The sequence below is a fragment of the Passer montanus genome, unplaced genomic scaffold (assembly GCF_014805655.1).
Source record: "Passer montanus isolate IOZ18808 unplaced genomic scaffold, ASM1480565v1 scaffold53, whole genome shotgun sequence".
Lineage (NCBI taxonomy): Eukaryota > Metazoa > Chordata > Aves > Passeriformes > Passeridae > Passer > Passer montanus.
In genome coordinates, this window is record NW_024370263.1 from 5,175,884 (window position 1) to 5,202,046 (window position 26,163).

Sequence of the window (26,163 nt, forward strand, 5' to 3'; positions counted from 1 at the left end):
ATAAATTGCTTACGTTCATAAAGTTGAGGAGCAGGAGAACCCAAAAACCTTAGCCAGTACTTTAATTAACACAACATATAAATTGTTTACGTTCATAAAGTTACCATGGTTGTTCCCACAGTTCTCCCCTAGCTCTGTAAAGCACTGAAAGCTCCTACTGATGCACTGCACACTCCATGGTCCCCAAAGAGACCCCACCACACTCATGGGACCATGGAGTCCTCCCAGTTTCTCCCAGTTCCACAGGGCAGGCACTGCCTCAGCTCATCTCCCCTGAATCCAGAGACCTCGAGGACTGGATTCAGCTCCTTCCACCACTGAGGGTTCTTCGAGCATCCGCAATTTGCTGGAGGTTGTGCTGAAGAAGAAGAGATGCACTGAAGGAGATGTGCTGTTCCATTCTCTTTATTCCCCAAACCAAGTCGTGCACCCCCAGCCAGGTCACTCCCAAGCAACTCCCTGCTGCAGTTCTGACTCCTGCAGCCTCATGATCCCAGGGTGGACTTGGGCCTGTACTGAGCCAGGCCATAAAAGCACAAGCACAGGTAACACCAAACACCACTGGAATGGAGAAGCTCACAGGCTGCCCTCAGCACAGACTGGCAGGTTTGGGTCCCCATCTGAGGTTTCCCAGTGCTGCAGCTCCTGCCTCAGCTCTGGTTTGGAGAGTCCTGTCCTGTGACCCCTGGGGACCCTCAGCCAGACGTGGAGCTCAGGTCCAGGGGAAGTGCTGGGCTGGGATCTGCACTGTGGAGATGTTTTGCTCCAGGGAGCTGTGGGAGAGTGAGACCAGAGCCCATGAGGGCACACAGGGCTGCAGGACCAGGCAGCAATGTCCCAGAGCCTTCCAAATCCCTGGGGACCCAGTGCTGGGAAACAGCCACACTGGGGATCCCACAGGACAAACCACCCCCCGTGCTCACAGGCCTCACACTCAGTGGGGTCCCAGTGTTGCTCTTTTTGGGTCAGGGAAGGCTCGAGCCTGAGGAATCTGCTCACCTTGGTGCCCTGATCCATGGCCTGTGCAGCCATCAGCACCACGGCCTTGTCCTGGCACTCTGTGCCTGGGGGAAGAGGATGAGACCCATGAGAGCTCTGGTGCTGCCCCTCAGACAGACAGCCACGGCTCTGAAGGACAAACTGAGCTTCCCTCTGCTCTCTGGAGAGGATCTCCCCGAGAGCTTTGGGGTCAGTGTGGAGTCTGCTGGCTCCTGGTGTGGGATGAGGCAGGATCAGCTGAGATCCTGCCCTGCTGAGCCAGGAACACTCGGCCAAGGGCACCTGGCTGCCAGGCTCCCAGGGATGAACCTTCCCCTGGCAGTGCCAGCTGGCAGGGGCAGCCTTGCCCTTGCCCTTGGCCGTGCCCAGCTCCAGAGCACTCTGGCAGTTCCAGGCTGGGAATATTTGGCAGTGTAACAGTCCTCTGCATTATCTGGCTGTTGCAGGCAGCAAAACTCCTCCCCTGGCTTTCACAACACTCTTCCACAGCAAAGGCTGACAGTGCAGGGATGATGCCAAGGGAAAGAGCAGTGGGATGGATGTGGAGGTGACAGGGACGAGGGGGCTCTGTGGTGCCACACCCCAGGAGCAGCATCTGCACAAGCCCAAGGCGTGGAGTGGAGAGAGTGTGGCAATCCTGATGTTTGGAGGCTTGGCAATGATGAGTGTTTCGAGGAAGGGCAAGGAGATCTGCTCATCTCAGCACCTCCAAATTCCCACAGCTGCTGCTTCCCTGCCCTTTCCACCTTCTCAGCAGATCAGCTGCCAAGTGCCCTGACACACTGGCATTTGCTGGTTTCTGCCAGAGCACAAGGAAACACTTTGGAAGGGCACCTGGGTATTTTTTTGGCAGCTGAAAGGAGGTTAAGTAACCCACTAGAATTTGATAATGTCACTAGAATAATTAGGAATATAATCTTGGCAGCAGCCCAAGGGTGGGACTGTTTGCTTCCACTCACACTGAATGAAAGCTGGGGAGGTGCAAGCAGCTCCCTGCCCCATCTGAGGGAGCTCCCAAGGGAGAGCCAGAGGGACAGAGAGAAGGGAATGAGCTCAGCCTTTCCCAGAGGGAGGCAGGAGTGAGGCTTCCCTGGACAGGGAAAGGTAAGGAACAGCCATTTCTTCCTGGACTGGCAAGTGCTGAAAAGGCCAGCCCAGCCATGCTCTGGGCACAGCATGGATGGCAGGACCTGGGCAAGCAACCACAGCTGGGCTGGTGTTAATCTGCTCCTCCTGGAAGGGAGTGCCAGCTTCCAAAATCACTGTTTCCCTGGATATGAACTCTATGGCAGCCATATGAACCCAGCCCTTTTCCTCCAAACCCCTGGACTCCAGGAGTGCCAGATGTCTGACGTGATCAGGAGAGCCAGGACACTCAGAGGCCACAGTTCCCACCCTGGGACAAGTGCAGCAAAGCAGCTCCAGCACAGATGTCTCACCTGCAGCTCTGGCAGAGGATGTGCAGTCCCTCTGGAATGGGAATTTGGAAAGCCCGTGTTTTCCGGCAAAGCAGCTCCAGCACAGATGTCTCACCTGCAGCTCTGGCAGAGGATGTGCAGTCCCTCTGGAATGGGAATTTGGAAAGCCCCACTGGCTGCCCGTGTTTTCCATCTTGCAGCAAAGCCCCTGGGCCATCCCCAGGCTGCTGGGGGGGGTGCCCAGGGGGGCTGTGGGCACAGGGGCTGCCCAGACCTGCCCAGGTGCTGTAACTCCTGCCCAGGACTGGCCCTTGCCCAGCCCAGGTGCTGGAATGTCTCACGAGCAGCTTTGTGGGGGGGAGGTTCTCAAACACACGGAATCCTTCTTTAATGGCAAAATCCCAAGCCAGCTCAGCCACAAACTCTGCGTCCTTGGGGCTGCTGTCACCTGGAGCTGGCCTCCCTGGGGACAAGAGAACAGGACACTTGTTTGGAAAAGCCTGTGTTAGGTTGTCACATCCCAAACAGCATCACCCGCCCTCCTCTGGGCCAGCCCAGCAGGACTCGGGGAAACTCCTCTCTAAGGATGTGAAAATAACATCAGATTTCATTCTGATAAAACTCCAAGGCCACACCTGATGTGTGCAGACAAAGAGCACCGAGAGCTCTCCCCACCTCCCTGTGAGTCCCTTGGCAAGGCTGGTGCTGAGCTGGAAGGTCTGAGAGCTCCATCTGTAGGACACAGCCCTGGGCTCCAACTTTGGCCTCTGCTCAGTTCTCCCGGGAAAGGGAAGACCTCACAGCACAAAGAGCAGGCAGGAACAGGCCTGTGCTGGGGCAGGGAGGCAGCTCTGTGCCCCTGGCTGTGCCCTGCAGGGCACTGCTGGCCTGGGGGGCTCCTCACCTGCCAGGGAGCCACGGTGACGTCCCTGCAGCGTCACGGCCAGGCGGAAAAAGGCAAAGGCCAGGTAGAAATTCCAGCTCTCCGGGGGCTGCACTCCCAGGTGGCCACAGTACATCTGGGAATACTCCTCTGCTGTGGGGATCCCCAGGTGCCCCAAGTCACACTGCCTCAAGCCTGGAGATGAGAAGAGGTAGCAGTGAGTCAGCTGCAGAGTCCCACGGGATGGTGTGAGTCCTGTGGCACAGCCAGGCCCCTCCATGGAGGCACCTGCACCCTCCAGGACCTGCACAGCTGCAGTGCTGGCTCTGTATGCAGCTCTGGGGCTTGGCACCAGCCCCTGCCCCAAAATGCACACGGGGCACTTCTCCTGGTTAGTTAGGGTGAAACTGTGACTGATGGAACCTCTCTGTTTAACCCTGTATTTTTCTTTTTAACAAGTGTATAACTTAGTGCACAAACCAGTCCTGATCTGCTTCACAACTTTCCCACCCAAAAGAGTTGTCCAGCTTCCCAGCTGGAGTGAGAGGGAAAATAATGCAAAGCCAGAGCCCTTTCCAGCTGCACTGAGCCCCACTGCCAGCTGAGCTGCTTGGGCAGGAGCTGCTCTGTTCTGAGCTCTGGTTCCTCTGCCAAAGGTGACTGTGCCCCCTCTGTACCTCTGCGAGCACCAAAGTGGGCTGGCAGGAAGAAGCTCATACAGTTATTCGCCAAATCACACATGGGATCTCCCAGAGTGGCAAACTTCCAGCCCAGCACAGCAAGGACTTCTGGCCTGTCTGGGTGAAAGACCAGGTGGTCCATCCTGTATCAGAGGGAAAAAGAGATCAGAAAAGTCTCCAGAGGAGGAAAAATCCCAGTGCTCAGCAGCAGTAGGTGCTTTCAGTGCTCTTCACACTCTTCAATAATTGCTGAGTCCTTTGGAAGGCAGCACAAAGTGAAACATTAATTTCTGCAAGCAGAGGACGGAGGTTACTCAATATTGAACTCCCTGGTTAATAATGGACTAAACTGTGCTTTGGAGAATGAAACCAAGTAGTCACAGCCTGAGATCAGGCTGATTCTGAGTATTGCAGGAAGAGCTGATGATCCTCCAGTGTCAGAGCAGCATTTGCAGCTGCTGGATGAAGACACTCAATCTCATTCCCTGGGGATGCAGACCCTGACCCAAACCCCAGGTTTTGGGCTGCTCTGAAGCTGCTGCCCCAGCCCAATCTGCACCTTTTGGAGTTTGTGGGTCATTTTACACCCAGTCCTTGTTTGCTGCCTGGGATGTGCTCCAGGGCAGTACCTGAAATCACCATGCACCACCGTTGTCTTCTGGGATTCAGGAAAATGCAGAGGCAGCCACTGGATGAGCCTCTCCATTGCTGGGATCACCTGAGTTTCCACAGCTCGATACTGCTTTGTCCAGGTCTCAACCTGCTGCTGGATGTAATTTCCTGGAACACAGGAACAGAGGCTCCCAGGGAAAGGCACAAAGAGGCTTCAAAAGGGACACAGAAAAAGTCAAACAGCCAGGCAGATCTCAGTCCAGAACCCTGATTTAAGATCCAAGATTTTAATTGCAATGTCCAAAGGTCTCATACTTTCTTAACTGGGCACTGGACTTAATATTCAGGTGGAAGGAATCCAATCCTGGACAAAAATGTAACTTCTCCACCAGCTCCAGGGAGCTGAGCTGTCTGCAGAGGGACTGGAGGGGGTGCTTGGGGAGGTTTGGTCAGAGATGGCAGCAAAGAAGTTACTCCTGTACCCACAGTGGGCAGAGATGGCAACAAACATGGCAGGAAGCTCTGGGAGGTAGGAGAACTTTGGGAACTCACAGGAAACCTGGACTGGGAGAGCTCCTCACACCCTCCCACCACACCTGGGGACTCAGACTCTGGGCTGCTCATCCTCACTTTCCCACCTGCCCCCAGTTTGGTCCATCGTGCCTATCCCTGGAAATGCTGACACCCAGGAGAAGAAGGGATCCAGAGGCTGCTCTCACCATGCTCCCCGAGGTCCTGCAGCTTGGCAGCCCCGAGGTCCAGGCTGTGGATCCTGGCCAGGACGTTTGCCATGGCCCCGTAGCAGGCCCCGCGCCGGCGCGGCGGCACCGCGGGCAGGGACGCGGCGCGGTGGATGCGGCCAGCACAGTGCTCCAGCAGCAAGAAAGGAGTGCCAAGGATGCTGGGGAAGCAAACTGGGATGTGTGGGGCTGAGGTCAATCCTGCCACTACCCCCCAGATGTCACCTGCACCTTGAACGTGCCCCCCAGGCCTGTGTGGGCAGGTGAAGAGCAGCCCCAGCAGCACTTGGAGCCAGCTCAGGCTGCCTGTGGCCCGTGGCCATGCCCAGCCCGGGCCCCTCCAGCCCCAGGGAGCCAAGCTTGGAGCCAGGCCCCAGCTGCTCCCCTGCTCCCTGCAGTGCCCGTGGGCTGGGCTGTCGGGCTGCTCACAAACACCAGGAGCAGTGGGCACACATGGAGCTGCAGTGCAGACACTGAGTCCTGCAGCCAGCAGAGATCTGAGCAGGCTGCAGGCCTCAGGGCTGTCCTGTCACTGCTGTCACTGCGTCTGAGGTCTGGCAGTTGGAAAAATCCTTTCTTTATTACAAACCTGAGCACTCTGAGTCAGCAGGAAGCCCTACAATATTGCTTTATAAGTGCTTTTCAGAGAGAGCTTTTGGATTAATTGCTATAATGGGACATACTTAAACCAAACCAAATAAAAGTGATTCTGTCCTTTGAACTTCTAGAGGCTCCTCCAGCCCCACACTGCACAAATGTTCATTAGATCAGAGCACTTTGTGAGCTCTGGTTCCTTCTCTCTTCATCTTGGGGGAATCTGGCTGTAGTTGCCAAGCACAGAGAGAAAGCTGAGGGACAGGATTACCTTCTGTCCTCGCAGAGAGCAAGCACAGGGGGCACAGGAACACCAGCCTCAGCCAGAGCCTTCAGGACCCTGCCAGGAGGGAGAGAGGTGCAAGGAATCAGCCCTGGATCTGCTGTGTTGGAGGCAGTCACACCATATCACTGTGCTCAGCTTTAAATATACTAAAACCATGTGGCTGGGGGCAGGTGAAAGGAGCACACCCACATCTTCCCATGGCCCGGAGCCCCAGACCTCTCCCACACTCTGGAAAACAAGGGCAGGTCATAAATTATTCTCCCGACGTGTCCTGCTCCTCTGGCACAGCAAACTGCAGCAGGACCCCCTCACCTGTACTCCCGTGGGACAGAAGGGCCTGAGGGGCCATCGGGAGGCTCCTCCTCCTTCTTTAGCACCAGCAAACGACCTCCAAACTTCACCAAATAGCTCCGGGTGGGCTCCCCGTGGTCAAACTGCCGTAACTGCAGCGGGGCTGGGAGGTGGGAGCAGAGGGTCAGCACTTCTCCAGGCTTTCCATCCCCTTCCTGCACCTGGGGCTGAGATCTCTCTCTGTGTCCCAAACCCCTGGGGAACAGGGGTAGCTCACAGCTGCCTCACAGGACAGGAATATTCCTGGCATCTCTTTGGCCACTTGTGCTCAACCCCTCCCAAAATGAGGAAGTCCTAAAATGTTGTTTCTTAATTCTACGAAAGTGATGGATCACTGGAACTGGAATGGCTGTGCTGTTTGCTTGGAGATTACAAGCCTTTCCTTAATATTATTTTCCAGTTCCTATATCATATGGCAAAAGCCAATAGCTCCAGAATATCCAGGTTTTCTGATGGAAGGGCCAAACTCACTGCAATACCTGTTGGGTGGGCACCAAGAACATCCTCAAGGTACTTTTGCAGACGATCCTTTGGGATTTCCATGCCTGGTCTCACTGAACGAGTATAGGGAACAAACCCTTGCAAAGGAAATCCCAGATGGGTTTCCAGCTCTTTGAGTGTTGCTTCTGGATCATCAACCTGAAACCAGGAGGGAGAGAGTAGCACTGGGTGACAGCTAGAAGACAAAATTTCCTGGGAAAGAAAGAGCCCTGCCTGGTTGGGATGCATTTATCTGTGAGTCCATCAGCACTGATGCAGTGACACACAGGAATTCATGGGTCATCCCCTGCCAACACAGAGCTTCCCACCTTTACTCTGCCCTGGAGAGACCCGTGATGGTGGCACAGGCACCGTGAGCTCGGGCTGGGATAAGAGCTCGAATTCCCTGCGTGCAGTCCAGAGGAGTGGAGGTCACTCTTCCCACCAGTCCCACTCTTGCCCTTTCCCCAGTGGTCCCCAAAGTAAAACCCCTGTGCTCACTGACCCCAAAGCCTGGGGGTCACCTGTCAGTCCCCAGCCGACTCATCCATGAGGCCTCAGAGTTTCTGGGAATTCATTAACTGCGACTCATTTGCTGGTGTGGTTGTGTGAACCATAGGGATGGGGCTGTTTCTCCAATAGGGAGCAGAGGAACGGGAATGAGGAGAGACTTCCCTGAGGTTACACAGGGTTTGGAGCCAAGAATGAAACACCCAGGGCAGACTTTGCCAGTGATCCCTGCTTTAACCCCACCACATCCTGCAGGGACAAGCAAGGCTGGACCAAGAGTCGGCCACTGCCACTTGGAAATCCTGAGCTGTTCAAAGCAAACAGCTTCTGGACCCCAAATCCATCCCCAGATCCCACCCTGGCTGTGCCACTTTGTACCTTCACAGTTTTCATGCCAAGCTGGGCTGCTGCCTCCAGGTTCTGGCTGCTGCTGTCCAGCAGGATGGATTCCTGGGGCTGGACACCCAGGCACTCCAAGCACAGCTTGTAGATGCCAGGATTTGGCCTGGGCACCCCTTCCTGGTGTGATTCAACCACCTACAGCAACAGCAGATGGAATATGCATGAGCCTGTGTGACCACAAACATCTGGGCAGTGCTGGAAATGGAGATGGGAGGGTGGGAAAGAGACTGTCTAATTAACATGAGAAATGAAGGATGTGGAGCTGGCTAGGCTGTGCTTGCAGGGACTGTGTGGGTGCCAGCTGCTTTGGCCGTGGCTCCTCCGCTCAAATCAGCCAAACAGGATCAGCCAGTCCTTGGATGGAAGATATCCAAGGAGATGTCCCAATGTGGGAGACTCACTGGGTGTCCCAGACCAGTTGTTCAGTGCTGTCCAAGGAAGCCTTGGATGGCAGCACCTTCCACAGGCTCTGGAAAAGCAGCGTCCTGACCACTGCGCCCACCAGCCACCCCAAAGCCACCTCCACAGCAGCTGGGTTGACCATAACCATCCACCTAAAATCTGCATCAAAACAGCACTGACTCAGTGTCTGAACAGCCCCACTGCCCTCACAACCATGGACAATCCAAGCAGCCATTGCCCTGCTCTGTAACACTCCAGGAACAGCAATGAATCCACTGGATATATAAAGCCAACACTAATGGAAATCAACATTCAGTTATTTTTCCCCACTAATTGCTGTGCAGGGCTGTTGCTCCTGTTCCAGGAGCAGCACACACTGCAGAGGCTGTGGCTACTGGAGCCTTGAGGTTCATGTGTCACCTAATCTGCTAATCTGTGTTACCTGTACAAGGGTGAAGTGTGCTGGGAAAGGAGACTCTGCTGGGAGAGGGATCTGTGCAGGGAGAGGAGACTCACCCAGGCCAGCATGTTGGGGTAGTGGGTTTTTGTAGCACAGGGGGTGCATGAACTCTTCAGAGAGTCCTTACTCTTTTAAAGCTTATTTTTGTTTGTTTTTTAAAAGCAGGCAGGGCACTGAATAATAACATTTATTTATAGTCTGGTGTTCCAGCTTCCAAGTCCTCTGTCTCCATCGCTGCCTGTGCCTGTCACACAGAACTCGTGGCTGTGTGGGCACTTTGCAGTGGATTTGCAAATGTCACTCAGCCTCTCTCCAAGTGCCTGCAAGGAATTGTGTCAGGAAATGCTTTCCCAGCCTGTTCCACTGATGTCAACCAAACTGTGCTGCTGCTCATCTGCTACCTGCACTTAAAGAATTTCGGCTGCTGCTTTCACAGGTGGAGGAGCAGAGCCCCAGCTGGGATCCATCCAGACTTACCACATCAAAGTGCTGCTGCTCCAGGGGCAGGAAGCTCTCTGCATCCCCCAGGCACAAGCTGTGGCTCAGCAGAGCTGTCTTGAGCCCTTCTGCCCGGATACACTGAGCTGCTTCTGCCATTATGGGGAGCTGTTTTCTCATCTCCTTTCGGATTAAATCCCGGAGAAAGGCGTGCACTGGAACACGGACATTTGCCTGAGGAACAGAGAAAGCCCAAGAGTGATGATGGGCCAGAAATGGGGTGAAAATAAGAGTGGTTGGGTGGGTAGGTTGCCTGATCATCTTATCTTCTGTCCTGCTTCCTCTGGCAGCAGAAGGCAGGCAGGGAATCTCAGCTAAATTGCTTTGCCCAAATAAACAAATGTTCTCACATTCCTAATTCTACAGCAGAGATAAAGGGGAGATTCTGGGAAAGGGAAATCACTGGGATTGTGCCTGCCATGGGATCAAGGCAGGTTAGAGACAGACACTGACAGCTCAGCAGGCAGGAAAGGAATTTGCATATGAATGTGAGGTGTTTAAAAAGGACTTTATTCCAGTAGGAAATTAAGGCAAATTCATCTGCCTGCCCTGCCCAGGCACCAGGATAATGGTGGAAATCTGCCCTGCTCTGACAGCAGTGCTTCCTAGATGGAAAATCCAGACCCTTCAACCACAGAATTTCTTTTTAAAACTCATCTTTCCTCACTGGACCTGTTTCCATGCAGCCAGCAAGCACAAGGAGAGCAGGGGGGAGTTGGCTTACAATGTCAAAGCACTGCTGTCCCAATTCCTGCAGGAACTCCACAGCTGTCAGCTCTCCTCGGGAATACTGCAGAGAGAGGCTGCTCTCCCCTCCAGACAGCGCAGCTTGCTGGATGGTGCCAGCTGGAACGCAGCTCCGGGCCTCCCAGCCTGCATGCAGAACAGCAGGAAGGCAGGGAAGGGCATCAGCAGACTGGGAAATCAGCTGGGAGTCCCTGTGGGGCTGTGAGAGTGATGGGCTGCACTGGGGACACTGACACAGCACAGAGGGAAGAGTCTGGGCATTCCAGGAGCACTCAGCCCTGGAATGTTTTCATATTCCTAAAGCTGCAGGGGGACTGCACCAGCCTTGGGTGGCATCAGGTGGTGGCACTACAGGACAGTTTTGTCACCAGGGGGGTGCAGGGTGGTCACTGTCACCTCTGTGACTTTTGATGGCACAACAGGTCCCACCATCACAAGTTCTTGGGCGTCTCACCAGAGCCAGCTGAAAGAGGCACCTGAAATTTATCTTCCCTCCATGCACAGGAACAACAGCAGCTCTGGTGACCAAGGACCCAACCAAGAGAAGGGCTGCAGCTGTGCTAGGGCTCAGCTGGGCTGAATTATCAGGGAAGGTTCTTGCCCCAGAGGGTGCTGGCACTGCCCAGGCTCCCTGGGGAACGGGCACGGACCTGAGGCTGCCAGAGCTCTGGCACTGCTCTCAGGGACAGGGGGAAGATTGCTGGGTGCCTGTGCAGGGCCAGGAATGGATGATGATCCCTGTGGGGGAGCTCTGGCACTGCTCTCAGGGACAGGGTGAAGATTGCTGGGTGCCTGTGGGGACCAGGAATGGATGACGATCCCCTGGGTCCCTCCCAGCTCAGGACATCCTGTGGGATCAGGAGTGGGAATACACACCTGTGGCTGTGCTGTGAGGGGCTGGCAGCAGCACCCCGCTCTCCTCGAAGACCACAGCTTTGTAAGAGACCCCCCTGGGCTGCTGCTGGGCCAGCGGGAGCCGCCGGACCCCGGCACACAGAAGGGTCGGGGCACGGGCAGCGCCGCTCAGGGACATGCTGGAGCCACGGCAGGGCCAGGGAAACTCGCACCTCAGCTGAGGAGAGGCTGGAGCTGCACAGCTACGGGGGAAGTGTTCATTATGCACACAGAGTCATGGAATTGTTATGCTGTTTGATTGTTATCCAATCCACTCCAAGGGCCACCCGGGCTCGTGCTCTGAACGCTTCCAGGGAGGGTGGATCCATCCCAGGCACACCAGGGACCCCCAAGTGGGGTTTAATACACACACCCCTTCAGGTGCTGGGGACAATGGGATAACTCATCACTGACACACACTAATCACTGCTCACAATCAGTGATTGCAGCCACGTGAGGGTCACCTCTGCTCCCAGGGAACATGGGACACAACAACGTGAAACGGCCTCGAGGTGTGCAAGGGGAGGTTCAGGAGGCATTCCCTCATGGAAAGGGTGGTCAGGGATTGGAACTGCCCAGGGAAGTTTGGAGTCCCCATCCCTGGAGGTGTCCAAGGAAGGCCTGGATGTGGCACTGGGTGCTCTGTGTTGGTGACAAGGTGGGGATGGGTCAGCAGCTGGATTCCATGATCCCGGGGGTCTCCCCCTCAGATACCATGGATCCCTCACACCTCCCTGCCCGATGATCCCGGGGCTCTCTCCCCTCAGGGATCCCCTCACAGCTCCCCTGTGGAGGACCCCGGGGCTCTCTCCCCTCAGGGATCCCCTCACAGCTCCCCTGTGGAGGATCCCGGGGCTCTCTCCCCTCAGGGATCCCCTCACAGCTCCCCTGTGGATGGTCCCGGGGCTCTCTCCCCTCAGGGATCCCCTCACAGCTCCCCTGTGGATGATCCCGGGCTCTCTCCCCTCAGGGATCCCCTCACAGCTCCCCTGTGGAGGATCCCGGGGCTCTCTCCCCTCAGGGATCCCCTCACAGCTCCCCTGTGGATGATCCCGGGGCTCTCTCCCCTCAGGGATCCCCTCACAGCTCCCCTGTGGAGGATCCCGGGGCTCTCTCCCCTCAGGGATCCCCTCACATGTCCCCTGTGGAGGATCCCGGGGCTCTCTCCCCTCAGGGATCCCCTCACAGCTCCCGGCCCGCCCGCAGCGGGCAAGGCTCCCGCTCTCGCGAGAACATACCCCGAGCTCTCGCGAGAAGCAGCGGCCGCCCCTCGCAGCCCCCCGCGCGCTGCCGCCGCAGCCGCCGCCGCCGCCCGCTGCGTCACGGCGCGGTGACGTCACGGGTCAGAGGGGAAAGGTGCGGGAGGCGGAAGCGGCGCCGCTCCCGTCCCGGTCCGGTGCCGGCGGCCCCGCGGAGCCCATGAGCGTGTCGCTGGTCGTGATCCGGCTGGAGCTGGCCGGGACCTCCCCGCTGCCCGCGGGCTTCGCCTACAGCGCGGCCGGTGGGTTCCCCCGGCGGGGGCACGGGCGGGGCAGCGCGGCCGGGCCCGCTCCGCATGCCGCCGGGGCCGTCCCGGTGCCGTCCCGGTGCCGCCGCTCCCGCGGCACCGCGGCCCGGCCCAACGCCCGCTTTGTCCCCGCAGCTCCGGACATGGCAGCGGAGAGCACCGGCGCGGCCCCCGCCGCCCTGCCCGCCTGCCTGCAGGGGAAGGGCCCCGGGGAGCGGGCGGCCATCCTGCACCAGCACCTGGGCCGCCGCGAGATGACCGACGTGATCATCGAGACCATCCAGCCGCGGGCAGGTACCGGCCGCGGGCACCGCGCCGCTGCGGGGCCGGGGCTGTCACCGGCCCGGGGCTGGGGGCGTGCGGGGCGGGGAGCGAGCGGAGGAGTTCAGGGATGGGGGGCAGAGCCGGGGGTTCCCGGGGGGGCAGAGCCGGGGGTTCCCGGGGGGGCAGAGCCGGGGAGTCCCCGTGGGCACTGCCCACTGACCCCATCCCACTCCGCAGCCCTGGGACAGGGACAGACCCAGGGAACGGCTGGAGCTGTGTCAGGGTGGGTTTAGATCAGGAAAAGGTTCTCCCCCTGAGGGTGCTGGGCACTGCCCAGGGAATGGGCACAGCCCCGAGGCTGCCACAGCTCCGGGAGAGGCTGGACCAAGCTCCCAAACTGGGATTTGGTGGCTCTGTAGGGCTGCACTGGGTGATCCTGGTGCTCCCTTCCCCTCAGTAAAGGGGAAACTTTGCCCTTGTGAAAGATGAAGCACAAGCTGCCATGGAGGGAAGAAAATCCTCGGAGGCTGCATCAGCTGAGGACACAAGCAAGCAGGAGGATCAAAGCAAGGAGCGTGAGGCTGCCCCAGACTCGCCTTCCAAGCAGCTCCCAGACCAGATTTCCTTCTTCAGCGGGAACCCCTCGGTGGAAATCGTTCATGGAATTATGCACCTGTACAAAACAAAGTAAGAACTCCTCATTCGTGGTAGCTCAGGTGGCAGTGGGAGGGTGAGCTGGCCACCCTGGGGCTGTGGCTCCTGGCTGGGGACAAACAGGAAGGGTGACAAGCTCCTGGGAATGCAGAGAGTGGCTGCTGTTGATGGGGGAGCCTGGGGCTGTGGGTGGCACCTGTGACAGCTGTGTGTGACACTGGGGGTGTTGAGGGCTTGTGAGAGTGTAAGACAAACACAGAGTCAAAAAAACCCCAAAAACAAACAAAAAAAACCCATTTGAAAGCAGCTTTCCAAGGGATCCCACAATTCAATAGTGATCTCTGGGGTCTTGGTGACAGGCCTGGGAGCTGTGTGAGGCAGGAGGTCTCATCTGTATTCCAGGGGTTTCAATTCCACACCACTCCCCTATAATTGTGTGAAAATTCCCATTTCAGACCTTCCTGAAAGAAAGCAGACCAGGAGCCACCAAATGGGCATTGGCAACAGTAACACACATTGCTCAGCTGTTCTGGGGATAGTGCTGAACACCTGGGGCTTGCCAACTCCAGCTGTTTTTATAGAAAAAACAGGTGCCAAACAATCCCACTGTTCTTGGAGCTCCCAGGTTCACCCTGGCATGAATGTTTGTGGTCACTCACCGATGACAAAAGAGGGTTAATAAAGTCTGACAGCAGAGCTGCTGTGAGCGTGTGGCTGGAGCTGTGTGCCCAGCTGTGCCCAGCTGTGTCCCTGCTGTGTCCCCAGCAAGATGACCTCCCTGAAGGAGGACGTGCGGCGCAGTGCCATGCTCTGCATCCTCACTGTCCCCGCCACCATGACCAGCCACGACCTCATGAAGTTTGTGGCCTCCTTCTACGAGGTGATTGAGCACATGAAGATCATCAGAGACTCCACCCCAAACCAGTACATGGTGCTCATCAAGTTCAGCTCCCAGGTAAGGTGCTCCCAGCATTGCTTGGCTGCAGGAGTGTCACACAGACCTGGTGGCTTCACTGGGCAGCCCTGAGCCAGGGTTGTACTCACTCATGGAGAAGCAGCCCTGTCCTCCTTCCCAGAGAATTCCCGGGGCTGCTGAGGCGAGTCCCACACCTGGAGGCAGTGGATGCCATGTTCTGGCTGTCCTGTTCTTCTGGCAGGATATTTTTCACAAATTAATCAATTTTCAGAGTTCTCTGCTGTCTCTCAGCTTACTCAGAGTCTTGTGCTGTGCTGAACAGAAAAAACCCAGCCAGGGGAGCTCCCTTTGTTTTAAGAAAGACTTTTCCTGCTTTTCTGAGGAGCTGGGTGATTTCCACTGCCAGCCCCCAGTCTGAGAGCCTGGGGGTGAATTGGTACCCAGATAACACAGTTTGCTCCCTTGGCCTGGGCACCTTTAAATTCCCCCCTAATTCTTGTGTGGACCCTTTCACTTGGACATTCTCTTCTGCCAGCTGCACATGATTTATTTTGGGGTTCAGGGAGAGGTTTCCCCCAGCTGTGAATTCTGCCTGAGAGATTTCCCCAAGCACTTTGTGCAGATGGAGGATTTGTGTGAGTTTTATGCTAATTGCAGTAGTCACAAAGATGGTTTTATATCTCTTGTTGCATTAAATTACTCAGGCAAATATTTAGTGCTAACCAGCCTTGCAGCAAATCCCTAAACTTTTGCTCAGTTCACCCTGAAATTCCTGTTTCTCAGGCAATTCCCTGAAGCTCTGTTGACCCCTAATGGCTGTGCCTGCAGGTAGCAAAACAAATCTCCAGGTTCTTGATGCTCCTGCCTGGATTCATCAGGAGAGTGACAATGTGGCATTCAGCTGATTGGTGGTTGTGGAGAAAGGGTCTGGGGACATCCTGAGGGAAAAGGGATGATGGATTTGGCAGGGCTTGGGTGGGTTCTGCCTCTTTTGCCCTGGAAGGTGCCTGGGCTGTGAGTGCTGAATGGATTCTCTCCCACAGTTAAACTGTTGCTCCTGTCCCTGACAGCAGCCTCTTACATTTTTGCAGAGACCAAATTTGCTTTGCAAATGCACTGAAATTGCCAGCAAAGGGTAAAACAGGTGCAGAAGGGGAATCCCCAGTGCCTGCTGAATGCTCCAGTGTCAGCATGGTGTCCCTGCCCTGAACTTCACTCGTGTCTTGCAGGGCTGATGCCAAACCCAGCACCAAAATGCAGTGCTTGGAGCTGGCTGAGCCCCACTGTGGTGTTGAAGGGAGGATATGGGAGGTTTCTCCTCCTCTCCCTTGGGTGGATCAGCTGGGGTTGTTGTGTTTGTAACCAGTTTGCCCTGCTCTGTGCCCAGGCTGATGCAGACAGTTTCTACATGGCCTGCAATGGGCGCCAGTTCAACTCCATTGAGGAGGATGTTTGCCAGCTCGTCTATGTGGAGAGGGCTGAAGTCTTCAAGTCAGAAGATGTAAGTTTGGTTTGGTCTTTTTCTCTGCACTTCAGAAGGTTTTAACAGGATTTTTTCCAGAATAAACAGCAAAAATGCCTTAATACATCATCCCCACCTCCATTTCCCATTCCAGAGGTCCTTGGAAGAATTTGTGTGGTGACTCCATGGACTTTGTCCCTCAGCTGTGACCTAAACCTGCCTTGGATTGTAATTTAGGGAATCCACAGAGCACAGTGGGGCTGGTTACAGGTTCAGCCCCTTCACTGAGCCCTGGCTGTGGCCCTTTGAATGTTGGGGATCACTTTCTCATCTTTGCAATAAATTCCCAACCACTGTGCAGCCTCACAGCGTTCCTGTGTCATGGTTTGACCCCTGGTGCCAGCAGTGCTGGGAAGCTGGAGCTGATTGCTGGTGCTGGGAAGGTGCTGAGCAGTTTCTCTTTGCTTGGTACTTGCAGGGGGCCAGCCTGCCCGTGATGGACCTGACAGAGCTGCCCAAGTGCACCGTGTGCCTGGAGAGGATGGATGAGTCTGTGAACGGGATCCTCACCACTCTGTGCAACCACAGCTTCCACAGCCAGTGCCTGCAGCGCTGGGAGGACACCACGTGAGAGCCTGGCCTTTATTTCCACCTCTGAGGCCCTGCCTGGAGTGCTGGGGGTTGTGCTGACAAAGCTCTGCTGGTCACTGTGGGGGCAGGAATTACTGCAAGTCCTAATGCTCCGTTTTTCCCATTAAGGGGCTCCCAGAGAAAAATCTCCCTGCCAAAAGTAATTGAACAGTGATTCCCAGGGGCCTCGCTGCTGAGGCAGGGAGGGAGTTGTAGAGGAATGCTGATTGTCTCAAAATACTCCAGGAGAAAAGTGCTGGGCTGAGCAGGCCTGGCTGCACACACAGCCCTGGCACTGCAGGTGGATCTGCTCCTGCCTGGAGCTGAGGGGCTTCGTGGGCAGCCCTGCAGCCTTCTCCCCTTCCTGGCTGCTGGGAGGGGAGGAAGAGGAGGTGAGGAAGAGCAGGTGTGCAGGGGCACCCTGGGAAGAGGAAGAAGGGATGATGACAAGATGGCTCAGTAGGTCAGGCAGGGGAGGCTCCTGTTGTTCCAGGTGAGTGGTGGGAGGTTGTGTCCCTGGCACAGGGGGACCCTTCATGGCACTGAGCAGGCTGGGGGTTGGACCTGTGTCTGTCCTTAAAGCAGCTGTCCTTGCTGCCACTGACCCTTTCCTCTTGGTGCTCCCAGCTTCCCAAATCCCTGTGGAGTGGGATTTTGGTGTGCCTGGAGCCGCCAGGTGCTGCTGTCAGCTGGGTGTGTTTGCCATTCCTCTGGACACTGCTGGTTTGCTGCACCTCGGGCAGGCACAGACACTGCAGCAGGAGGCTGCAGATCCTCCCTGTGGCTGCTCCATCCCTGCTATCCCAATTCCTGGATTCTCTGATGGAATGTGAGGCAGATTGTAGCTCCCTGTGATCTATCACTCCCAAGCCAGAGCAACAGAACTCAGTGAGATTAATCAGGTTTGGAGCTGGGCAGGCTGAAGGGCTGCTTTGCTCCATAAATCCAAGCCAGTGGAAATCTGGGGCAGTGGAGCATAGCCAGCACAGGAGCAGATCCCAAATAGCCCTCAGATATGGAATATACAATTTAAGCAGAGCTTATGCTCCCAGTCTAAGGAAATGACAAAGGAAAACTTCTGTTCTCCTTGCTCAGGCACCACGGAGGCTGCAGGTGCCTGGATTTGAATAGGAACTGACTGCAGCCCAGTTGTGTCTTCCCTGGAAGATTTCTGTGGCTAATGAAGAATACATAAACAGTCCTGGCAGCCTCAGTTACCCCATTGCTGAGCTGAGCTGCTGCTGCTCCAGGGCTGCTGCTTCCTTCTGGTCTGGGCTGTTCTGTCTTTGTGGCAGCACCGAGGGAGTTCCAAGAGAGTTGAAAGATCAGGATCTTTGGTAGATCCAAAAGGGATTCCTGCTACTGATTATTTTAGGGTACAGTTATGGGATGTTCTTCCTGGGAAGGCTGAGATTGAATCATTCAGGTTGGGGTGGGATTGAAGCATCCCGTCAGGGTTGTTTGAAGGACTGGGGGCTGTTTGCAGTGTCACTTGGCTGTCCCCAGCAGTGTGTAGCTCCAGTGCCTTTCCTCAGTGTGAGCTTCTGTGTAAACCCCTTGGACTGCACCAAAACCAAATCCAGCTGAAATGGCTTTGGGAGAACTGTTCTTTGTTCTGTCACCAGCTTAAAACCAGTGACTTTCTGTGGAATGAATTCAGGTGGGGTGAATGTGAGCTCATGGGTGATACAGGGAACCTCTGCTGCACAAGGCATTTCCCTGCAGCTCTCTGGCTCTCTGTCAATGACTGGAATGTGGAGATGTTGCTCCATGTGTCTCATGATGTTCTTGTTGCCCTCCAGGTGCCCTGTGTGCAGGTACTGCCAGACTCCAGAGCCTGTGGAAGAGAACAAGTGTTTTGAGTGTGGAGTTCAAGAAGTAAGTAGGTGGGTGGAAGGTGAGATCTGGCCTAGATCTGACTGCACAGCTGCTTGGGTTGCTTTGGGGCTGATTTTGGGCTGGTTTTACCAGCCACTGGGGTATCAGCTTCCCTTTTGAGTTGCATCAGTGCCATCAGGGATGTCACCTCACAGGTTTCCTGTTCTGACAGTCTCTGTGGTTCTTAGATCAGTGTGACAGCAGGGAGCTAAGCCAGCCTGATGGTGGTGGCCCTTCCAGTCTGTGCCCTCCAGAGCTTGCTGAGATCCCTCATTCCTGAGCCAGGGCCACTCTCCCATCTGGGTGGGATTTATCCAGCCCCTGCAGGGGTTTAACTGCTTTGATGAGCAGGGCTCCCTTCTCCTTGCCCTTCCAGCTGAGGGGGGGAGCAGGAAAGAAAACACTGAGGAGTGAGGGGTGGCTGACGCTGCCTCGGGGTGCTGCTGCCCCCCAGAGCTGCCCCCCAGAGCTGCCCTTTGTGTTGCAGAACCTGTGGATCTGTCTGATCTGCGGGCACATCGGCTGCGGGCGCTACGTGAGCCGCCACGCCTACAAGCACTTTGAGGAGACGCAGCACACGTACGCCATGCAGCTCACCAACCACCGCGTCTGGGACTACGCCGGGGGTGAGCCCGCAGCCTGCTCCCCGGGACAGGGGGCTCCTCCTGAGGAGGCTGTGCCTGGCTGATCCCTGACTTTGGGGAGCAGCCATCTCTGCTCTAGCAGCAGCGTGCTGGGGCAGGAGGGGGGGAAAGCGACTCTGTCGCAAACTGGGGCGGTCCCACAGCATCCCTGTTACTCCATTTCCATCATATCCCGTAAGGTATTTTTTCCAAATACCCCATAAGGTGGCTGGGAGGAATCTGCTAAAGAACAAATGCATGTGGGGTTGGCTTTGTGCCTCGCTGAGGGGCAGGGTCTGGGTGGTTTAATTGTGCTCCGTGATTGGGGTTCCTCACATCTGAGTGCCCATGGCTGGATTTTCTCTCCCCAGACAATTATGTCCATCGGCTGGTGGCAAGCAAAACTGATGGCAAGCTAGTTCAGTACGAGTGTGAGGGGGATATGTGCCAGGAGGAGAAAATTGATGCCTTACAATTAGAGGTAAATATTTTCACTTGTTGGTCTCTGCGTTGTGGAAATGTTTCCAACCCCGCCACAACCACGGTTCAATCCCATCAGCTGAGGCAGCAGATCTGCTCCCAGCCTGGAATTGTCTCCAGGCAGGAACAGGATGGGTTTACTGCCTTTTTTTTTTTTTTTTTAATTTTTTTTTTAAGCCTCTCCCTGGCTCTGCAGAGCCAATGCAGTGCTGTGTGAGCTGGCTGCAGTGTCGTCCTGTGGTCACTGGTGATTGAAGCAGAGCTGCTTGTGCTGCTGCAAACAGGGGGCACTGGAGGGAGAAGTGGGTCTGAGTCACTCCCCAGACCCTTCCTGGTGGATGTGTGGCTTGGGTTCAGAGCCATGACCTGTGTGGAGCTGTCAGTTTGGGTAGTCTAGCTCCCAAACTGAACGAGGATGCAGAATCCACAGCTGTGCGCTCACCTTGGCAAGCACAGAGAGCTGAGAGTCTGATGCCAGCCCTGCTCTGTTCCCCTCCCTTGAACAGATAATGATTTATTTATTTTTTGTACCTGTTGCCCAGCTTCTCCTAACTAAAGGAGAGGAGCTTGAAATGCCTGCTTCACTGAGCAGCCACTGCAGCACGATTTCAGCCGCATTAGACACGAGGGTTTGTGAGGAGGAACAGCCCACAGAGACCAGACTGGAGGAGCTCATTGCTCACATAAATATTTGGTTGCTTTTCAATGAATTTTCTGAATAACACTTAGATGCTAAACCAGCTAATTTTAACCCTTTTTTTTTTTTTCTGTGAGGTGGTTGCTTAAAGCATGTAAGATCTCTGTCTTAATGAGATTGCCAAATTCATTCTCTCTTGAAATATTTCAGTGTTTTGGCACTCGGAAATTACTGAGAGTGATCAAGGCTCTGTGCATGTTTAATTCTCTAGTGAATGCCTAATTTGATGCTTATTAGCCTGATGAAAAGGAATAATCACCTTTTTCAACCTTCTAATGACTCATTTGCAGAAAAAAGGAAAAGATGGGATGTAGGGCATAGATCCTTGTTCAGATACCAAAATGACATTGGAATGGGCCATACATGTTGGGGAGGAGTAATTGGGAATGGTTACAGAGAGCTGAGGGTGCTTTCCCAGAAATCTCCTTACAGGAAAACTGGATATGTGCATTGATCCTACTGCACAGGAGTTTAGCTTGTGGATGGGAACTCTTCCCCTCAGCCTTTGGAATCTCAGACTCTCAGGACAGGGATGGGTGGTGCTTCATTTTCCTGTAGATATTTATTGCTATTCTCATGAAAAATCTGTCTCCTTAAACAATTCTTGGTTTGATACTTTCACTTGATCCTTGTTGTGCTCTAAAGGCTTTCCTTAATTTCAAAAAAACCCCAAAATTATTCGATTGGGAATCAAACTGGTGAAAACCATCAGCTGGATCTGCAGCTGGGCTGTGTGTCCAGAACCTCCTGATTTCATCTGGTTAAACTGATGAAATGGTTTGTGGATTGGAACCCTTAGGGCTCCTTAACCAGCAGGGCCACCCTGACTGCTGTCTCTCTATCTGTAGTATTCCTATTTGCTGACGAGCCAGCTGGAATCCCAGAGGATCTATTGGGAAAACAAGATTGTCCGGATCGAGAAGGACACAGCCGAGGAGGTGAGCTCTGCCCTGGGCCTGTGGGAAGGCTCCTGGCCCTGTTCAGTGGGAGAAGAAGGAGCTGCTGGATCTCTGGCTGAGCCTGGGCGCCGCCTGCCGCAGCCCGCTCCGCTCCCAGCTGGGAAAATTGGCTCCAAGATGGATCTGTCCCTTATCTGGCTGCTCCCAGGGAGCAATTTGCTGCTCAGTGGTGCAGAAGCAGGTAGATTGCCACAAAGATTGCAGCTTGATTTAAATGTGCTGCTGGGGAAATGCAGCAGTGGTGGAAGGCAGCGTGCTGCTGCAGGATCCCGGAGCCATCCGTCTCTCCGACACGGATCTCCAGGGAATGTTGGTGGAGCAGAGACAATATGACTTTAATTTGCTTGGCTGCAGAAGGTGGAACTGTCTCTCTGCTCCAAATGCATATTGATTTGCCCTTTCTTTTTGATCCCTTCTCTCTCCTCATCACCCTTTGGGAAAAGTTCAGAGTCTCCTCCTATAAAGCATCCTGCAGGCAGGACTGCTTCAAAATGTCACCAGGAAAAATCCAGGGAGGATATTCTGCTGCTTTTCACTCTACATAGATCCTTTCAACCAGGTTTAAAGTGAGTCATGATTTGGAATTAAGTCCTTAACTTTCTTCAGGACTTATAATTAACCATTTAAGTGTCTGCAATTAAGTAAAAATAGAAATTGTGACTGTTGAAATGTGTTCATTGACCTTGTCCTAAAGAATAGTCCCAGGAATTTTATGGAGAGCCTTGTATATGTGAAAAATCATCTAACAAGTGGCCAGGAGACACAATCCTCAAAGCAGCTTCAGAATGAAACCACTCTGATCCCTGCTCCAAACATGGTTTCACATTTAAAGATCCCAATAATTTCATCCATGGCACTTGCTCCATGTAAGTCTGGTCTGGATCGGTGCCACCATGCAGTGTATTCCATTATCAGTGCTCAGGCTACTTCCCCAAATTAACCATCAGCAGCACCAACATTCCCTGATTAGGACTGGAAGGCTTCAAACCTGCTCTGCATGCGTGAGTGCTGACACTGACATTAGTCCAGGCTGCTCCTCCAGGAAAGCATTTTCTATTAAATTCCTGCCCCACAGCCTGTGAGGCACCAACAGAAGGGAAACAAGAATTCCTGACTCTGAATTTCCTGTGAGTCTCATGCTGGAGGTTTGACACCTGGAGAAGGAGAGCTTGGCTTTCTCCAGGGGCAGCAGAGGGAAGAGGAGGGCCATGGCCAGGGGATGTTTGTGTTTGTGGGAGGCAGATATTGGTGTCAGTGGGTCAGTGCTGAATCAGCCCCTGTTCATCTTCACACTCATCCTCCGAGGTTGAGTTTAAAATGAGCAAAAACCCAGCCTTGTAACCTTGAGGTGGAAATCTGAGTTTGCTGCTGGATCCAGAACCACAAGAGAGTGGCCAGAGGAATGCTGGATGCAGGCAGGAAGAAGTTAAGGAGCTGCTGCAGCTTTTGGCAGCGCCTGGCACGGATCTGCAGCCAGAGTTGTTCTGTGGGAGCAGCTCCCACGGCAACGTGGCTCCTTGGGACTCTGGGATCAGGGGTAATACAGGGGGTCCTCACCACAACAAAGCCTTGGCTCCAGGCTTGCCTTTCCTGGGGAGAGGAATTGGTCAAAGTCTGGAAACAGCTCTGGAAAACCAAGTGTCCTGAGGAAAGGGCAGCGGACTTTGAGCTGTTGGAAATGCCCCTGTGTTTGTTTTTACAGATTAACAACATGAAGACCAAATTTAAAGAGACCATTGAGAAGTGTGACAGTCTGGAACAGCGGCTCAATGACTTGCTCAAAGAAAAGCAGTCAGTGGAGAGGAAGTGGGTACCACTGCCAGGTTTAGTTCCATGCAGCCATTAAAACACCGTGCACTGACATCCAAAAAGAAAAAAATACCCCTGCTATTCCTGGGTTTTGAGCTGTTTAAGCTGCAATACTGAGAACATGGCTTGCTTTATAAAAAGCTCTGATTTCTGTAGGTGTTCACAAATGGGAAGTGTCTGAGTGAGCCCAGCTTTGGGGCCATGAGCTCCCTTTCCACGCTCTGCATGTTTAGCATTCAGGGATCCTTCCTCTCCCTGCTGAGGGAGATGCCAGCCTGTTCTTGGTGGGTGCATCCAAAGGGATGAAAAGCAGCTCAGCAGGGGCATCACCCAGCAGAGAGGAAAACACAGATCTTGGGAAGTGCCTGGAGGAAAGATGTCAAGCCTGGGAATTATGGATCCCTGCAGTCCTTGGGTGGGACTGTGTCCCTGTTCCTCCCAGCCCAGGGCCTGTCCAGCAGTGCTGGCTGGAGGAGGGAGCACAGGCACTGAGCTGCATGCAGCTCACCTTCCTGAGTGGGAAATGGGCAGAGGAGGGTGCCAGCAAGCTGTCAGGGCAAAAGCAGAGTTGTTGGGAGCAGAAAGCCCTGTCTCTGAATCACAAGGCTGATACCTTTGTGGGAGCATCTTCCTTCCCAGTGAAGTGTTATTTTGAGGGTCTTGGAGTGTGGCAGGAGGCCCCTGACTGCCCTCAGCTCTCTCAGTGCCCCATGCCCTTTTTGGCACCTGTTCCAAAAGCTGCAGGTGTTTGTCCAAGGTCAGTTCCATCTCCCAGGCACACTCTGCCTGTTGCCTTTGCTGTTGGCATTTGGCATGAGATGGAATTGCCTGACCTGGGGGGGATTTCAGAGTCTTCTTGTCTTGCCCCTCTTTGCTGGAAAACCAAATTCCAGGTGGAGTTGGTGGGCTGGGGGTCAGATATCCAGTGAGAAGGCTGAGGTGGTGTTTGGTCTGGGTGGGCAGTGCTGCTCTCCTGACTCCTGCTTCTCTCTGCAAGGTGTTCCCAGCTGAACAACAAAGTGGCAAAACTCTCCAATGAGCTGAAGGAGGAGCAGGAACTGAACAAGTGCTTACGAGCAAACCAGGCCTTGCTGCAGAACAAACTGAAGGAGGAGGAGAGGGTGCTGAAGGAAACCTGTGAGCAGAAGGACCTGCAGATCTCAGAGATCCAGGAGCAGCTGAGGGATGTCATGTTTTACTTGGAGACACAGCAGAAAATCAACCACCTCCCAGCTGAGACCCGCCAGGAGATTCAGGAAGGACAGATCAACATTGCAGTGGCATCTTCTGCCAGCTCCTCCACAGCAGGCACAGGCAAACCCTCCTCCAGGAGAGGCCGTGGCAAGAGAGGGAAATGAGAAGGGGAATTCTCTGCTGCCACCCTGGAACTGGCCGTGCCAGCAGCAGGCCAGGCTCACCTCGGGACTCGGGCTGGGAACACCCAGCTCACCAAAGCTCAGCTAGAAATTGTCTCCAGAGCTGCTCATAAAACTGGCTGCAAGTCAGTGGAGGTGTCTGTGGTATTTAAAAGCATTTCACTGCACTATTTAGCTGTTTCTAGGCAGATCTTGGTGACCATTTTGCCTTCCCTCCTTTTCAGAGCCCCTCCTGTCATGCATTTGACTTTCTTGGAGAGTGTTTTGGGGTGGGGGGTGTGGGGTGTGTCCATATCCAACATCCCAGTCCCTGTGGGGATGCTGTAGAGTAGGCTCAGCCCAGTGTGTAAGGCTTCTCCAGTTCTTCTCCTGGATTAAAAGTATTCTCAATTAAGAAGTTATTTAATAAAACAGTGTAAATTAGGTTATATACATCTCCTTTTTGTATGTGCAGTTCTGACACTGCAGAACTGCCTGTGCAGGAGTAGAACTGTAGTTTGGAAAGAAAAAGGAGTGAGGTGTGGAAAATAAATCATCTTAGTGGTGTAAGAAACCAGGCAAGTCCTAAAGGCCAATGGTCTGGGAATGTAAAGGCTTTAAGGGACTTTGCTCTGATTTCTCTTAATTTTAAAGGTGGCCTTTGAGAGGCCAGTGCTTGCTGTGCTGCCTGTGGGGCAGAAAGGGTGGAAGTTTTGTGGTCTGGATGCTGTTTAATGTGATTACTTTACAGGTATTTCTACTAATTAAGTGGAGTCATCTGTGAGTTGGGGAACACATTCCCAGTGCTCCTGGAGCAGGGGGTGTGTGTGTCCCCTGCCTGAGCTGCTGTGGCAGTGTTGGTGTGAGCTCCAGAGCTGTTCTCCTCAGAGCCAGCTGAGGAGAGGGACAAGCACAGCCTTCCCAGCCTCTTCCCACATTCCTGGAGCTGCAGGTGCTGCCCCTCCACCGGGTCCTCACCAGGAGCTGCAGCTCTTGCTTCAGTTCCTGTGCTCACCAAAACGTGGCACTATCCACAACCTCAGCTGCCAGAGCTTCTGTGTGACTGCCCCAAAGGGACACAGGACCTGGAAGGGAATTTTATGCACAAATCTGCTTTGGTTTGGGTTTTCTGTTGGTTTTCACTTAGAATCTAAGACTCGATGCTCTGGGGTGGGAAGTTTTTCCCCTGGAGAAGCGACTGTCCTGGTTGCTGTTGTGCTCAGAATCAGAGCATTTAAAGGCTGATCTTTTGTTAAAAATGGCAGGGGAGTCCCCCATTGTCTTTGTAGGCCACAGGATGATCCTGGTCCTTGTAGGAACAATCATGACCTTAGTTTGGAACACTGAAACAGCTCTGGCTGAGCAGGTCCAGCCTGGAACACAGGCATCAAACAGCCAGTTCCTTATTGCTAGAAGTTGTTCTTTTTTTGGCCCATTGAAAGGGACAAGTCCCAGTCCCTGGAATGACCCTGGGAAGGGGGGTGGTTCTCATCCACTTCCTGGCTGCATGGACAGAGAGTTGAACTTCCTCATGGGAATTACAGGGCTGGTAGTGCACTCTGGGCATCCCCTGCTTGGGTTTGCAGATCTGCCCCCACCACCTGGAACTTGGACCTTTTCTGACTTTGTAGCAGGAATGTACACTCACTTTTCCAGTGTGTGGGTTGAACTACCAGGCCTCTGCCTTCTGTAAATGACTCTAAGGACCTCGAGATGTACAGCACGGCTTGCTCTCCTAGAGAAACTATTTTATTTAAGATATATTTTTACACCATTAAGATCCTCTGACCTTTTGCTGAAGGCTTGCTTTGTGTAGAACACTAAAGATGCTGTACTGTATCTTGGAATTCATTTTCAAAAAATGTGATGGAAAATTAAACCAGCGTGCAGTTCTTTCTGTGTGTTTGTTCCACTGGAGGGGAGGGAGGAGGTTATTTTGGAAGTCTGATAGTTTTTAATTCAAAGGCAGAGCT

General features: G+C 54.1%; 2 protein-coding genes across 2 annotated transcripts; one reads left to right on the plus strand and one right to left on the minus strand.

The window, feature by feature from the left end:
• Positions 1 to 69: 69 nt before the first annotated feature.
• ACAD10 (acyl-CoA dehydrogenase family member 10) lies at positions 70 to 12,315 on the minus strand. The gene is given in 16 exon segments (XM_039724409.1): positions 70 to 358; positions 1,000 to 1,064; positions 2,533 to 2,695; positions 2,697 to 2,880; positions 3,322 to 3,495; positions 3,978 to 4,123; positions 4,610 to 4,760; positions 5,312 to 5,493; positions 6,198 to 6,266; positions 6,525 to 6,666; positions 7,043 to 7,202; positions 7,932 to 8,090; positions 9,295 to 9,489; positions 10,040 to 10,188; positions 10,939 to 11,159; positions 12,195 to 12,315. Coding segments are annotated over 14 exon segments (2,064 nt in total). The 5' UTR covers positions 11,096 to 11,159; positions 12,195 to 12,315; the 3' UTR covers positions 70 to 358; positions 1,000 to 1,031.
• LOC120509591 (BRCA1 associated protein) lies at positions 12,248 to 26,083 on the plus strand. Its single transcript, XM_039724410.1, has 12 exons — positions 12,248 to 12,457; positions 12,599 to 12,757; positions 13,213 to 13,414; positions 14,147 to 14,336; positions 15,685 to 15,798; positions 16,238 to 16,386; positions 18,192 to 18,267; positions 18,755 to 18,893; positions 19,262 to 19,371; positions 20,916 to 21,005; positions 22,729 to 22,832; positions 23,833 to 26,083. Exons 1-12 carry the CDS (start codon positions 12,376 to 12,378, stop codon positions 24,191 to 24,193), a joined length of 1,776 nt encoding a protein of 591 aa, XP_039580344.1. The 5' UTR covers positions 12,248 to 12,375; the 3' UTR covers positions 24,194 to 26,083.
• Positions 26,084 to 26,163: the final 80 nt, after the last annotated feature.

Excerpts from the sequence above, each read along its gene's own strand:
- LOC120509591 (XM_039724410.1), top strand. The coding sequence starts at position 12,376 with ATGAGCGTGTCGCTGGTCGTGATCCGGCTGGAGCTGGCCGGGACCTCC. Across the intron at positions 13,415-14,146 it reads ATGCACCTGTACAAAACAAA|CAAGATGACCTCCCTGAAGG; the intron begins GTAAGAACTCCT and ends CTGTGTCCCCAG. Across the intron at positions 14,337-15,684 it reads TCATCAAGTTCAGCTCCCAG|GCTGATGCAGACAGTTTCTA; the intron begins GTAAGGTGCTCC and ends CTCTGTGCCCAG.